Source organism: Oryx dammah, unplaced genomic scaffold, assembly GCF_014754425.2.
Source record: "Oryx dammah isolate SB20612 unplaced genomic scaffold, SCBI_Odam_1.1 HiC_scaffold_23, whole genome shotgun sequence".
Classification (NCBI taxonomy): Eukaryota; Metazoa; Chordata; class Mammalia; order Artiodactyla; family Bovidae; genus Oryx; species Oryx dammah.
Genome location: NW_024070207.1, coordinates 9,897,487 through 9,913,260, shown reverse-complemented (window position 1 = coordinate 9,913,260; position 15,774 = coordinate 9,897,487). Strand labels below are relative to the sequence as shown.

At 34.7% G+C, this 15,774-nt stretch overlaps 1 protein-coding gene across 2 annotated transcripts in view; it reads left to right on the top strand.

Annotated features, from left to right (window-relative positions):
• Positions 1-14,586, top strand: part of NRK (Nik related kinase) — a 125,930-nt gene extending 111,344 nt beyond the window's left edge. Inside the window, exons 24-29 of one of the 2 annotated variants that reach the window (XM_040264977.1) lie at positions 1,368-1,468; positions 3,238-3,381; positions 3,672-3,821; positions 6,763-6,898; positions 9,529-9,668; positions 11,284-14,586. In XM_040264977.1, the coding sequence (XP_040120911.1) occupies positions 1,368-1,468; positions 3,238-3,381; positions 3,672-3,821; positions 6,763-6,898; positions 9,529-9,668; positions 11,284-11,379 (767 nt within the window). In that variant the 3' untranslated portion in view covers positions 11,380-14,586. The remainder of the gene's footprint in view (positions 1-1,367; positions 1,469-3,237; positions 3,382-3,671; positions 3,822-6,762; positions 6,899-9,528; positions 9,669-11,283) is intronic. The other variant, XM_040264978.1, reaches the window with a different exon arrangement.
• The last annotated feature ends 1,188 nt before the right edge of the window (positions 14,587-15,774 follow it).

Below are 15,774 nucleotides of genomic sequence, written 5' to 3'. Positions count from 1 at the left end.
GCTCTATTGAAATAATTTATATACCATAGAATACACCCAATTAAAGGGTACAATTAAGTGAGTTGCAGTATGTAGAGTTGTGTAACCATCACCATGATCTGATTTTCATCATTCTAACAAGAAATGTCATAGCCATTAGCAATCACTGCACATTTAATTCCTCTTGCCTTATTCCCTTCATAATCTTAAGAAGCTACTGATCTACTTTCTCTGCTATAGATTTGTCTTTTCTCCACGATTTACGTAAATGGAATTATACATCATATGATCTTTTGTGACAAGCTTCTGTCACATACCATAATGTTTTCAAGGTTCATCCATGTTATAACCAGTACAACATGTATCAGTATTCCTTTTTATTGCTGAATAGTATTGCATTGTATAAATATTTCATCTTTTGTTTATCCATTATAAATTCATTGCTCAAAATGTCTTTCTTCTGGTTCTAACCGTCCAAGTAGGTATAAAGTGGCATCATATTATAGTTTTGATTTGCATTTCCCTCATGAATAATGTTGTTGAGCATTCAAGTGTTTATTGGCCATTAGTATATCTCCCTTGGGTTATTTATCTTTTTGTTACTGAGTTGTGTTTTTTATATATTCTGGATACTAGACCCTTACAGATATATGATTTGGAAATATTTATTCCTGTTCCATACTTTGTCTTTTCACTCTCTTGATAGTGTCCTTTGATACATAGAAGAGTGAATTTTAATGAAACCCAATTTAGCTGTTTCTTTATTTGTTGTTTATGCTTTGGTGTCAAACATGAGAATCTATTACCATGAAGGTTTATTTACTTTTAAGAGCTTCATAGTTCTAGCTCTTACATTTAGGTCTTTGATCTATTTCACGTTAATTATTGTATATATGGATTAAGGTAAGACATCCAGTTCATTTTTTTTATATGTAGATATTCAGTTGTCTCAGTACCATTTGATGAAGAAATTGTTGTTTCTCTATTGAATATTCTGGCACCATGACCATAAATGTACTTTATTTATAGACATTCAGTTCTACTCCATTGATCTATATGCCTATCCTTATGTCAATACTACACTGCTTTGATTATTATAGCTTATAATAAGTTAGGAAACTGGGCACTGTGAGTCCTCCAACATTGTTTTTTATTTTCAAGAGTATTTTGGCCTCTTCCACTTCCATGTGAATTTTAATCAGCATTTCTGTGTATGCATAGGGGGCCATTGGGATTTTAGAGATTGCATATTTGAATCCATAAATCACTCTGGATGCTATTGCCTTCTTAATTGTCATTGTTGTGACATTTTTAACAACAGATACAAATACTTGAGTGTTCTTATTAACCCTGTGACATTGTTACTTCTTTGTATTTTATCACTGTAGTCCAACATGAAGAAACAACATATATTGCAATTGCTTTGAAATCATCGATTCACCTGTATGCATGGGCACCAAAGTCCTTTGATGAAAGCACTGCCATTAAAGTGAGTGGTCTCCATTTTCACTAGGCTTTCTTTTGAGAAATTGTAAACAGAACAGTATTTGGAATATAGTAGGAGAAATATAGATGCTATTCTTCTACAGTTAATGTAATTTGAATATACCATGTCAATAATTATCATTTAACCCTTTTCTAGACAATTCACAGGCACCAAAGCAAGGGAGAATGTGAGGGAAATCCCTGACCCCTCCCCTTACAGGAACTCCCTACCAGCTCCTCACTCCCAATTCCTGTAGTTAACATGAAGAACTCCTCTTCTAAAGCCACAAACACAAGCTTTGGGTGCCACCCCAATGACTTGAAGCTGAGAAAGTCCCTGTTCTCTCTTAGTGGGGGGTGGAGAGCAGAGGGAAGGTAAGGAAAGATGTGACAGTGGCAGAGTGGGGAACCCCCTGGTAGAGGAATGAAGGAAAAGAAGGCCTTTGCTCTCATGACCAGGACTGTAATAGCTGGGGGTGGGGAGGAAAGGGTGGCTCTATATTCCTTCCAAGCTGGATCTCTAAACACATTTCTCTCCAGAACTATTACAAGGAATGCTGGTTAGGCTTATTTGGATTACGAGTACTGTTTCCACCCTTATTTTGGTTTAACTGAACTTCTATGGATCAGCCTTATAAGGTAACCATTTAGTGTCCCAAACAATTAAGTTGCTGATGATTTTTAATCACATTTCATAAACTGGAGACTATTTTTATCTTTATTATCTTTTTACAGTGCTTCAGAACTCAACATAAATAGAATTATTCTGTATTTATGCTGTATTAATAAAGACTGATTAATGAACCGGTGGTACTACATAGAGTCCAGTAGCTCCTTAGAATCATCTGAAGCATTTGTTAAAAGTTTAGATCCCAGACGCAACTGTAGGCCAAATTAGTAGGTTTGGAGTGGGGCCTGGGGAATCTATATTTTTAGCAAATATCCTAGGAGATTTTGAACTGGTTGGTCCATGGAGTTTTTCAAAGCACTGATAGGGATACATCGTGATAGACCCCAGCAAGGTATTCATGAAATACAATCATAACTTAGGCTAGGATCTGTTTACATATTATATTTTATAGGCTAAAACATCACATGTGTACAGTATAGATGGGTTCATGTTTATGACTTCTCCTCAAATGTCTGAAAGTGAAAGTCGTTCAGTCGTGTCCGACTCTTTGTGACCCCATGGACTGTACAGTCTATGGAGTTCTCCAGGCCAGACGACTGGGGTGGGTAGCCTTTCCCTTCTCCAGGGGATCTTCCCAACCCAGGGATCGAACCCAGGTCTCCTAAATTGTGGGCAGATTCTTTACCAGCTGAGCCATTTGTACAATAAATATGTTCTTTTATAAATGCACAGACTACTATATAGATAGTCTGGGCCTGTCCAGACATAAATCACATCCCTGATCTGATCTCCCTAAATTGGGCATTGGGTCAGTTGTCAGTATTTGGATATGGGTTTGTTCCTGGGTGTCTGCTGATTGGTTTGAGCTGCCTGGTATGGAGCTGGGAAGCAAAGAAGGTAAGTACCAACAGGCTGTCTGGCCTGATATACAGTTCCTTGTCTAAGTCCTCACTCCAGTTCTTGAACCCCACCACATGAGTTCAGTATGGTGAAACCTGTGATGCCCAGTCCTCTACTGTGACCTGAACTTGGCAGTGTATCCTGTTTGGCTTTTTGTTTCCTTGGACTAGGAACCATAACAGCCTAGAGTACACCCAGTCTATGGCAGGTTAACATGTCTGGCCTTTCTCATTCCCTACCAAGTGTGCATTGATCAATCAGCAGACTCCGAAGGAGACTACATGTCCTATGAAGCCTATATACGAATACTGGCAAAAATACAGGCAGCTGATCCAGCAAACCGGTTTAAGAGACCAGATGAGCTCCTTCATTTGCTGAAGCTCAAGGCAAGGAATTTAAAGACAGCACATAGAATACAAGGCCATATAAGACTCTTATGATTTTTGAAGATTTGGCCTTTGAAGGAAAACTCAGTATTTAGAACCTGAATATAATTGTTCTTGTTGAGTTACCAGATCTAAGAAAAGTTGTTATACAGAGGTCTCTAAATATATAATGTAATTTAAAAAATCATTCTGGGTTCTATACACCTGTTAAGCAAATGGGCGGGAGAATTTTCACCTTAGACAAAGTGTCATTTTTGGCCTTTTGGCCATATTTGGTTTTATACCTACAGGTGTTTCCAACACTTGGTCATAAGCCAGTGACAGTTGACCTGGCTATTGGTTCTGAAAAAAGACTAAAGATTTTCTTCAGCTCAGCAGATGGATATCACATCATTGATGCAGAATCTGAGGTTATGTCTGATGTGACCCTGCCAAATAACGTAAGATCCCTAGAAATTATTGTATAACACAATTTGAGTATTTCCAACTGTGAAACTCTTAAAAGGTTTAAAAATATGAGTACCAATATCTATATTAGAACTGAGACCTAAAAGGTAAGTATTGAGTGCCAGAAGGTAGTAATGGATAAACAAAAATCACTGGTGGTTTCTTAGTCCAGAGTGCTAAGTCTGTTCTGCAGATAGACTTTGTCTGGCACAGTGATGTTTTGTATTTGTTTTTAAATGAACCACCTCATGCGAAGAGTTGACTCATTGGAAAAGACTCTGATGCTGGGAGGGATTGGGGGCAGGAGGAGAAGGGGACATCAGAGGATGAGATGGCTGGATGGCATCACCGACTCGACGGACATAAGTTTGAGTGAACTCGGGGAGTTGGTGATGGACAGGGAGGCCTGGCGTGCTGCCATTCATGGGGTCGCAAAGAGTCGGACACGACTGAGTGACTGAACTGAACTGAATCCCTAGTCTTCACTTAAAATCTGGATTTCTATTGAAAAACCAATGATCCAACATTACTATCTGGCCATAATCAACTGGAACCAATTGGTGCCTGCCCACTTTTAGATGGAACATATGCTATGTATTCTGTATCCATCCATATTTATATATTTATAATAACTGGCCCTCTTAGGCATATGAGTTTACAACCCTTACTTTTAGTTCTCTGCATCTCATTATGCATTATTATGTATATGCCCTTTCTTTATCCAGATTTAACTATGATATATAGCAAGTTATCATAAAGTATTCTCTTATAGTATACTTTGTACTTAGAATTTCTGATCAAAGGATTCAACACTTTAAAAGCTAATGCATATCAACTCTCAACTCCAATAATTTTAAACATGAAAATATGGCACAGCATCTAAAATATGGATAGTTGTAAAAATACTATACACATCATTTATATAAAGAGCCCAAACATAACATAATATCTCACACACTCACACACACAATATACATTTAATGGTAGAAATGACATTTTTTGCTATTGAAAATTATATTAAAAAGGAAGAGATGAATCAGCAAATCTTTTTAAATTCCCCATTTTGTCAAACACTAAAGCTTTAACAGTTTAGTGTTATACGAAAGTCCAGCAGAAAACTTTTTTGTACTTCTGAGTCACTGTAGTAATGTGATATTCTCCACAGCTTTCAAAGTTATCTTGTATATCTCTGACAGATTACACAGAACAGTTGTCAGATCATTAATGGAGGCTGTTTTTTTCAAGTTTTGGTCAGATTTAACAATCTAACTAGATGATCATTCTGTTGTCACTGGTGATTATATAGAAATCACTATTTAAAACACTGAACTGAGCCCCAGCCAAAGCCACTCAAATATGAGTTCAGGTTAGTTTTAGTATAAATATTATAGTACTCTTCACTTGGAATGTCTTCCATCACTTCCTGCATCTTATTTTTTTACATCACATCGTGCATTACTGAAAACCTCAGTATTGATCCAAGTTTATACTTATGTGAAAAGTCATTCAGGAAGATTAAATTCTGTGTTCAACTTGAGTACTAAGCAAGAAAAACTACTTTCTTTTCAAGCAATCTGTTAATTATTACGGAAACAATGAGAGAAGAGGATTTTTTTAAAATCATTTTCTGGCCTAATTAAGATACCTTAAGTGAATTCAAAAATAGAATTTTTAGCTAAATGCCCTAGTGTCTTGACCCATTAAAAGAGAAAGGACTCTAATATAAAGGAGGAGAGAGTGTCTTCTGAAACAAGATGTACTAAAAATAATTTTTCCAACAGTGCTAGATTACAAAAGCTATAAAGCTACAAGGGAGCTATGTGTGCTAAAAGAATATCTGATTACTTCAGGAATCATCTGAGAAGCAAAGAATTACCTCTGGTGCTTTCTGGATTTACAGCAGCTAAGCTCTTTTCTAAACAAATTTTTTGAGACAACCTTTTTTCTTGCAATTTCTTTTTCTCTCTTCCTTCATCTCTTTTCTGATTCAGTTGCTCATGAGAGTGCCCAGGGAACGCATTAAAATTGCTTTTCGCCTCTGGATCCCCATTTTAGTTTTAAGAATTGTTGTTGCTGAGACTGAGGCATGGCCACAAGCACTTGGCCTGAGTGCGCTGGGTTTGGCAAGTATAGTTTCTGACATTTTTTCCCTTAAATTGCTAAATTGGAGACATGATAAGAGGAACTGATTGTTCATTTCTAAGGGAAATATGATTAACGTGACAATATCTATAGTTTGGGCAAGTTTTGTCACATTGTTTTATGCATCATGAAATTTAGAAATTGTTAGATATTTCTTAATATTTCATCACCTAATACCTCTCTGAATTGAAGATATTTTAAGATTATGTAAATTGGATAATAAATTCTATAATTTTTTTGAAGGGAGGATGACTGTTACATTTCAAGCAGTGAAAAATATTATAATGCTGTTCCTTGTAAATATTTAAGCTCAAGCTATTTTAAAGTTAATTTTCTATTTCTGATTTGAACGAATTGGATGATAACCAGTGATTTTATATTTGTTACTTGGTTCATTCCTTACTAAATTTAGTATTCATTAGTGTGCTAAAATGAATCTGAAATCAAACAAGTGATGTTTCTTCTATCATTATACATAATGCTTGGTGAAATTTCAACAAATTTCTCTGTTAGAAATATATCCTGCTTTTTACATATATAATTTTTCTCCTAAAAATATAGGAGAATATTAAACAATAACAACCTTATGACATGGGGAAAGCTCTTCTCAAGCGTTGGATAGCATGCTGTTTAGTACTAAGACAGAAATTTCTCTCCTCTCTGTACTTTGAAGCCCACTTTGGCCTTTATTGTTCAGCCAAGCTGCTTCTCTTAAAGTAGTAGTGATAAAATGTGGGACATATAAATCCTTATGAAACATAATTCCAGCCCCTGGAAATCATTATACCACAGAATATCATCATTTTACCTGATTCCTTGGGAATTGGCATGATGCTCACCTTCAATGCTGAATCCCTTTCCGTGGAAGCAAATGAACAACTCTTCAAGAATATCCTTGATGTGTGGAAAGACATACCATCCTCCGTAGGTATGTGGAAAATTTTTCTCCTTTCAGATCATCCCAGAAAAGCTTCTATTTCCTAAAGTGTCACTTTTTCTCAAGGCATCTAGGGTTAATTTGGGGTACTGCATACTTATTCCCTTGTAAGATAATGTATATGTTTTTCTTATGCTTAATGATTTCACAAGGCTACCACAAAAAGACTGATTTTGGCTGTCTTAGTAGTTCATTTTCAATAATCATGTAATTAAAATAGGAAAGTGATTATTTTCTCTAATAATCTATCATTTTATTTTAACTCCTTTTGCTTGCAGATTTTACACAGATGTTGAAAATGCTTCATTCCATAACATTGATTTGGGGGTTTTACCTTTATCTGAGGAGAGTGCCAACTAGTATAAGAGAGGAGCAGAATATTTCCATTTTGTACAGTCGGTAGTGTTCTGTTTAGCCAGTAATATTCCTGTCAAGAATCAAAGATAAGCTGCATATGTGACTCATTGGTTGTCACTAAGATTTCATCACCCTTCATTTACAAAACAGATAGATATGACTGACTGAAGTGCTCTTAGGTACTACCCAGATGGCAACACAAAGAAAACTGCCTTCTCATCTTCATTAGACCAGGACAGTTTTTCTCTTCCTGACCAGCACAGGACTGCCAATCTGGGAAATCTGAATAACTTGAATCTTTGGTACATGTCTCTGAGGCTTGATGACTACAGAGGTGATTCTAGATAGGAAGCAGAATAACGCATATAAGCAGCAAAAATACTAGAGTAGAATGATTTGGTTGAAATGTTCCTGGAAGGAGGATAAGTTTAATGAAGCAAATAAAGGAAAAGGGAGAAGGAGAGGGGGAGAGAGAGAGACGGGGGAAGGAAGGAAGGAAAGGAAGAAGACAGAAAGATAAGAGAGACAGAGAGAAAAGCAGTTTATCAATAAAAAGTTAGAAGCTTCTAAAATCTCTGTAAAAGGGCTAAATGTGATCCACATGTGACTTTAAGGACGAGTTTGAAAGAGCTTTTTTAATGGACAGTTTTTCACTATGGATGATGGCACATTGCACTGCACCTGCAGAACCCTTTCTTTTTGCATGCATAGTGTTAAGGAGTGTCCTGACAACGTCCAATTCCTTCGAAAGGTAAGAACTCACAGAGGGTTTAAAACCATTTTGTGAAAAGAGGTAAATGCTCACAATATAATTGACAGATCTGGGGCAAAAGAAACTGAGAATATGCCTTGTTCTAACTTTTACAGTGGTTGTGATCAATTTATTAATCAGAAATTAGAATAAGGAAATTTAGCTCAAATGGGAAATGTAACCCCTATATTTATGCCACTAAACAATGATAGGAATCAAAAAGATCTGAAAAAGTCATCTGCTACAGTTCTTGTCCTTAGGCAAGACAACTTCCAACCTAAAACAGAGCTATTTTAAGTAACTAAAATTGAAAAGTATCTCTCTATATGTAAAATAAATTAGAGCACTATGAGAAGATATTTCGGTCTGTGTATTAAGGGTAATTTGAGAGCATGTAAAGATTGCTTTGTAACTCTACTATTAAGGAAATCAATTGCTCTCTTTTTTTTGTCTAAACACAACTTCTTTTTAAATTTAAAACTAACCCAGATCCAGATTTCCCCAATCTAAATTTTACATTTTCCTTTAGATATAATGAATGTTCTCACTAATAAGATCATTGCTTTGGATTTTCAAACAAATGTATAGAGATGCAGCAGTCATAGCAAGTATCATTAAGCATCCCCAACTAAATCATTGGATTCTATCTCATATACAAACTAGCTCAGTAGCTAGGTTAAGTGGCAAATTAATGTGCTTTAGAATCAAGGTATAAATTATTTAATGCCATATGAACTGTGTACATGGACTCAGCAAGTAGACTGTGCATGAAATTTATAAATTTTGCTGTATGCAGTTGTTGAAAAAAATACTGCTCACCATGTCAGAAAATACCTTACAGTGTCAGCTGATTATATGGCTATTTATATAACTAGGTTTTCTGTTTTAAAGCAGTTGTCCTAATCTTAATTGTCACTGAATAATATAAAGCAGGACCCAAAAGTTTTAATCTTAATAAAAATTTCCTGAGCAAGAGAAAGGCTTAACAGTGTCAAATTAGCTTTAGTTCTGTTGATAACATGACACTTAATTGAATTACATTAGAGTTGCTAAAGTCATTATTTTAGCAAGTCATTTTTTAACAGTTTCAATTTTGAAGAGTTAGGTTTCCATGTATGTCACTTAAGCACAAGTACAAACCCATGCAGGATATTGTACCCCAACTAGATTATAAAATAATGCCTGTGGCTAGATTTGATTTTATACAAAGAGGTTAATATTAACCTTTAGCTTTTTCTGTGGTGTTGGAGAATGTAAATACAAAAATTAACTTAGATCTAGTTATTCACTATGGTGAATAGTTGATCACAATGATGAGAGTACATAGCTAGCTTGAACATTCTGTTGAGCAGTATAATGGTCAAACTACTGACTTTGAAGCAGGAAAATAAGAATGTATTAATCCAAACTGTAATAATGTCCCTCTTAATAATCAAACATTAGCTGTAATTATAATTTTCCATCACTGGCAGAACTATTTTGTGTTTTTCTGATTTTTAAATTTTTATTGTAGCTTTTGAGTGTTCACAGAGAACCACAGGATGGGGCCAAAAGGCCATAGAAGTCCGCTCTTTGCAGTCAAGGGTTCTGGAAAGTGAACTGAAGCGCAGATCGATTAAGAAGCTGAGATTTCTGTGTACCCGAGGTGACAAGGTATAGTTTACATACCCCAGTAGAGCAAAAGTAAAGCAAGCAATGAAAATTAACTGAGGAAATTTATATTGTTTTCTTTCTGGCTATATTTATGTTATATTTCCCAAATTGACATATTAATAATATAATAAAAATAAATTTGCAATTTGCATTAGAAACATTGATTTGGTAAATGATGAAATTTGGTTTCAAGAGAAATCATTTTCAAAAATGTAAAAATTCTAATTGTGTTCAAAGCAAAACTAGCCTCTATTTGTTACAAATTCCATTATTGTCTGTGATGTGTAGTTCTTTTCAAATTCATATTAATATGACATTTTGAAAGATAATGCTTGAGTAGATCTGCCTTTTATAGTTTTCAACATAATCCAATAACAGAAGAAGGAAAAAGTTAATTATGTTTGTTGAACACCTAATCATATAGTAGAGTTTGTGCTAAATGCTTAAGAGGCTATCACACTTAATTGTCATGTCCACTTTACAGAAAAGAAAAAGGAAATCAATGTTTGGCAATTATTTGTGTAATGTGATCAATTTTAACCAATTCAGATAGTTGGAATGATATCAGAATAGTCCCTACATGTTGTGAGAAATAGTAGAATGAAAAAGTAATTCTAATAAGACTAGGAAGCATTCACATTTGTAAGAAATTTCAGAGGATTTGAAGTATCAGAACCAACAGGGTAAAGCACTGGGCATCAATAAAAGGTACTGGTTTACAATATAAAGAGAGATAATGGCAAGAACCAATGATTGAGAACAGGTACATCTAGGATGCAGTCCCAGCTCTAACTACATGTGAGAACCTGGAAGTTTGACTTTGTTTTTCTGAACCTTAGTTTTTTCATCTCAAAAATGGGAATGTTAACAACTTGGAACAATTCTGTAAATTATCAATAATGTATATATAATAAGCATCTCACAGGTCGACAGCCTGGCACATAAAAGGTGTTAAGTCAAGGGTAGCTAGTGGTGTTTTCATCATTACGTCACACACCTTCCTAAGTATATTCATTGTGGATGTTGAAAACCTTGGTCAAGAATACATCTATTTGCTATTTATATTCTTGTACTGTCCTAATTTTCTTTATGGCACAGACCATATTTGCACAACATGTTCCTCTCTAAGTCAATTGGTTTGGCTGATAATATCAATCTATTCATGTCAGTCTATTACACTGAAATAGAAAATTGTACCAAGAAGAAAATTTCAGTGGCCGCTTAAGCATCAGTGACAGTGTGAACTGCATCTAAATAATATGATATTTTCCATATATTAAAAGGAAAGCTAACTTAAGTAAAAGTAGATTTTTTTAAAATAGAAAAGGAAAATTGTTAATTAAACAAATCAAGAAATTTAGCAGATAAATGTCACCTACAAAAACTTAATTTTATTTAAACTATATGAAGTACAGTCATATAGTATATGGTAAAAAGTACTTTTAAATTATAATTTTGGCCCCATACTCATTTGAATTTGTATACTTTAATCTAAGGAAATCTCTTTCTGAAATTGATTAATAACAGATAAATTGAAATTATTGTTGTACCTATCAAATATTGGTTTGCAGTTATTAAATATTTACTGATATTGTCTCTTTCTCTCTTTTTAAAGCTATTCTTTACCTCTATCCTGCGCAATCATCACAGCCGGGTTTACTTCATGACCCTTGGAAAACTTGAAGAGCTCCAAAGCAATTATGGTGTTTAAAAGTTTCCAATGATTTATTATACTGATTACAAGCATCATAAATATACAATATGCATTTTTAAATTTCTGAGATTAAATTAGCATTCACTTTTACTGGTAGGGAAAAATTAAATCAGATACTTTACTTTTAATGTAGCACAGAATAGTTTTAATGATAAATGCAGCTTTATATATAAAATTAACTATAGCAAGCTCTATGTACTCCAATGGTGTACAATATCTTTTGCACAAACTTTGTAACTTTTGTTACTGTGAATTCAAACATTACTCTTTGGACAGTTTGGACAGTATCTATATTCGGATTTTACAACATGGAGTTAAGAAACCTGTAATGAGTTAGATTCCAAACAGCTTTCAAAAGAGTTGCCCCTGAATGAGGGTTTGTTTTTTGTTTTTTTTCCCAGAAAAAAATCAAAATAGCAACAAACCATATACAGATTTGCCAAGTCCTAGAAAGAACCAAAGGTTAGGTTATGAAATGAAATTAATAAGGACTAGGTATAAACCACACCTAAGGCTGAACAACCTGCATGCCTGGAGAAAATACAGTGATAAAGGGGGAAAAGCCACCCTTTTTCCTCATTGCTCCATGACAGTTAAGCCCACGGTTAGAGACCAGTTGTGTTCTTTTCATCCCATGTTAAGCTGGTTTTCTCCTGATGAGGAGAAACGAAGAAAGCCTAAAATGATTGATTTTCCTCAGAAACCCCAAAGATGTGCAATAGCTACAAGAACCACCAAATAATACACTTGCAAGCCTGATTACAGGACTGAACTCCTACACATATGTACTGTAGAATAAGTTGTATTTTTTAATACTTTAAAGTAGGCGTCAAGTTCTATCCCAAAGACAGATTGGTTGATTTATCAAAATTCTTATCTGGCCAACAATGTGACTATCAGACAGCTTTAAGTATTTTCCTGATCCCAGATTAAACTACAGGAAGCCTTCCCTCCAGTTATTAAGCAAAAATAACAAAATATAACAACAAAAAGTTTTGACTGCTAATACTTGTGTTTTTCATGGTTCTATTTCTGTAAAATCAGAAATTAATCTAAAAGTGATAAGTCCACATGTAGAGACTTAATGTAATAGGTTAAAAGGAAAGATTTGGAAAAAAATACAACTTAAATCAAATACCTAGGTCTGCAAATTTATAGCAGTGAAAAGAATCATGCTAGTCCATCACCCCTATATATTATAGACGCCATAGATAGGTGGCATTTGGTCGCCTATGGTAATTGCTACCTGGTGAAAAGCATCATTTCTGCATATCCATCCTCAATACCATGGTTAGTTCTGGGGCAATAAAGAAGCAACAGAACTACCACAAAGTATACCTCACTATAATTCCTCTAGTTCTGCTTCTAAAATCTGAAGACAGTGCTAGTGGGATACTAATTTTCAAACTACCTGGTTAACCAAAATACAAAAGCAGCTAACTATATGTGATTTCATAATAGCACACTATTTCTTGGCACCTAGGTGCCAGGAATGATGATTTGGATTTTCCTAATAACTTTTATCAAGAATGTAGTAGCTCAATAATGAGAGTTTAGGAGAACCTGAATCCATGAATTAAAGATAAATGTGATTCGCATTTGTTACTGTGACACAATAATGTGATCTTAAAACTGGCTTATCCTTGAGTGTTTACAACTCAAAGAACTTTTTAAATGCAGTAGTTTAAAGAGAAAACAAACTTTTATGTCAAATTATTTCTTTAGAATTAGTCTTCCTTTTTAATTTGTACACCAAAAAGGCCATGGGGAACTTTGTGCAAGTACCTCATCGCTGAGCAGATGGAGCTTGCTATGTTTGAATTTCAGAAAATTCTCTCATTTAAGTAGTGTGTAGAATCAAGTCTTTTAAAAATTCATTTTTTCTTCATAATATTTACTCAGTTAAGGTTCAAAAATAAGTTTTCTCTTAAATCATATTTTTAGCACAGTAAGACAAACTATTTTAGGAAGTCAACTCCCATTGTGCTCTGTGGCTGTCATTCTAGCAAATATACACTGTAGTGAACTGCATCTACAGAGGTGTCCCAAAGTGAATAAGCAAGAGAGATTGCAAATGTGTAATTGAGCGTTAAATGATAAGGTGCTAATGAGGAAAGGAAGCTAGGTACATACTAAGAAGGGAGATTAGATGTTGGATAGCCAACTTAGGAAGGACTGAAAATATTTAGTCATTTGTAGGTAATGAATATTTCCAATTTAGATGTTTAATCCATCTGGAATTTTACATCCTTTGCCAGCTGAAACAAGAAAATGAAGGAGCAATTGAATTTCATAGTCAGTACACAGTAAAGAAAAAATCGTAAGTACACCTCACCTTGTAGCAGCAGCACCTGGAAGCCCTGGCTCATCACAGAAGCATTGACAGGGATTCCTGGAAAGCCAAATTCCCAAGTCCTGTGAGTTGAAGCATGAAAGTTCTAGCAGCTTGTGAGTAGCATTGGGACAGAGTACAGTTTATTTTAGTGTACTTTAGTTTTACACCAAAGCCCTTGTCCAAAATAGAAGAAATCATTGAAAACTAGAAATGTGATATATGCAAAGAGCTGACAAGGAAAGTTCAGTGTGATTAAGTCTTTTGAAGTAAGGTTAAGAGCCTCAGGAAACAGAAAGGATAATTGTTAAGATAGTAGATTAGACAAAGCACAGATCATACGTGCATACACACAAGCACACACACAAACCATTTGAATGCATAAATTTTAATATTTTAGTGCTACCAGTTTCTAGATAATTAATCAATAAGTGTTTTCTGCCAGGACTTACTTAACTGAGACACTATCAATTAAACTAGGAATAATGCCACATGAATTCAATGGGATCTTTTAAGTACTCTTCAGTTCTTTTCAAAACTGTGCCTATTTAAATCGATTTGTATTCAATCTGTGCTCTGATTTTAAATTTTATAGAAATAATCTTTGAGACTGCTAATTGTTTCATCAGAAAACCTGCAATGAATCATTGTTCAATTTCTAAAAAAATTTTAAATGCATTGATTGATGTCATTGGATCTTTTAAGTACTCTTCAGTTCTTTTCAAAACTGCATATTTAAAATCAATTTGTATGCAATCTGTGCTCTAATTTTAAATTTTATTGAAATAATCTTTGAGACTGCTAATTGTTTATTCAGAAAAATTGCAATGAATCATTGTTCAATCTCTAAAAATAAAAAATTTTTAAATGTACTGATTGATGTCATTATTTGAACTATACTCATCTAATACTTCAGAATTAAGACTCATTCAAGGGTTATTCATTTCCTTAAAGTACGTAATAATGCACTGATTAGAAGGTGTTAAGGGTTCTACCTATTGTTCCATTAGGAATTCTAGCGAAGGAAGGGTATATTAATTGGACCAAAATCTTTCTGGGTTATGCAGTAGTGGAATTAAAAACTAATAACACATTTCCTCTAAATGTGTGGAATTTTACACAGACTCATGGGGTATGAGCAAAGGTGAAACCTGAGCAAGTTTTAATGCTGACTTCCTTCCCATCCCAAAGAGTAAAAACTGTATCCAAAGAGAGTAGTAAATATTTATAGATCAGGGCTTCCCTGGTGGTTCAGTGGTTAAGAATCTGCCTTGCCACAGAGCAACTAAGCCCATGGGCCACAACTACTGAGCCATGTGATGTGCCTAGAGCCCATGCTCTGTAACAAGAGAAGCCAGCACAGTGAGAAGCCCAAGCACCACAACTGCATAAAGCCTGTGCACAATAACGAAGGTCCACCACAGTCAAAAAATAAATATTTTAAAATATGTATAGGTTTTTTTCAGATTTTATTTTATTTTTACTTTACAATATTGTATTGGTTTTGCCATACATCAACATGAATCATTCAGGAAAAGGTTTAGTGTGGAGTGATGGTAGAAAATGGAAGATAGAGCAAACATGAAAAATTTGAGTCCCTCAGCTGGGATCAGAAGAGGAATAGCACTTCTCTCCGCAGATCACAAAAGCATTAGAGGAATGGTTCCATGAAGATGCTATTGTCTCAGAACATTTTGGAGAGATATTCATCAGACTTAACTGTTAGTGTCAGTTGGTATGGTCCTAATTTGTCAAGTATGGACAGACATTCTGAAGTTGTGTTACCTGTACACGGCATACTTGCACAGGTGAAATTTAAAGTACTTCATTATAATCAAATTGACTCATTCAGCTTGATACATAGGTCCCGCAGACTTCTACTACTTTAAGAGACACTGTTATGAACCAAGGAATAATAATATCAACACAGATTAGAATTAGAATGGTCAGGGTAACACCCCAAGACTGAAAAATGGCATTATCCTGGGAACCCTTTACCAAAGGAGGGGATATGGTAGGTCATGAATACACATCGTGCTTAGTAAATTTATCATTCTCAA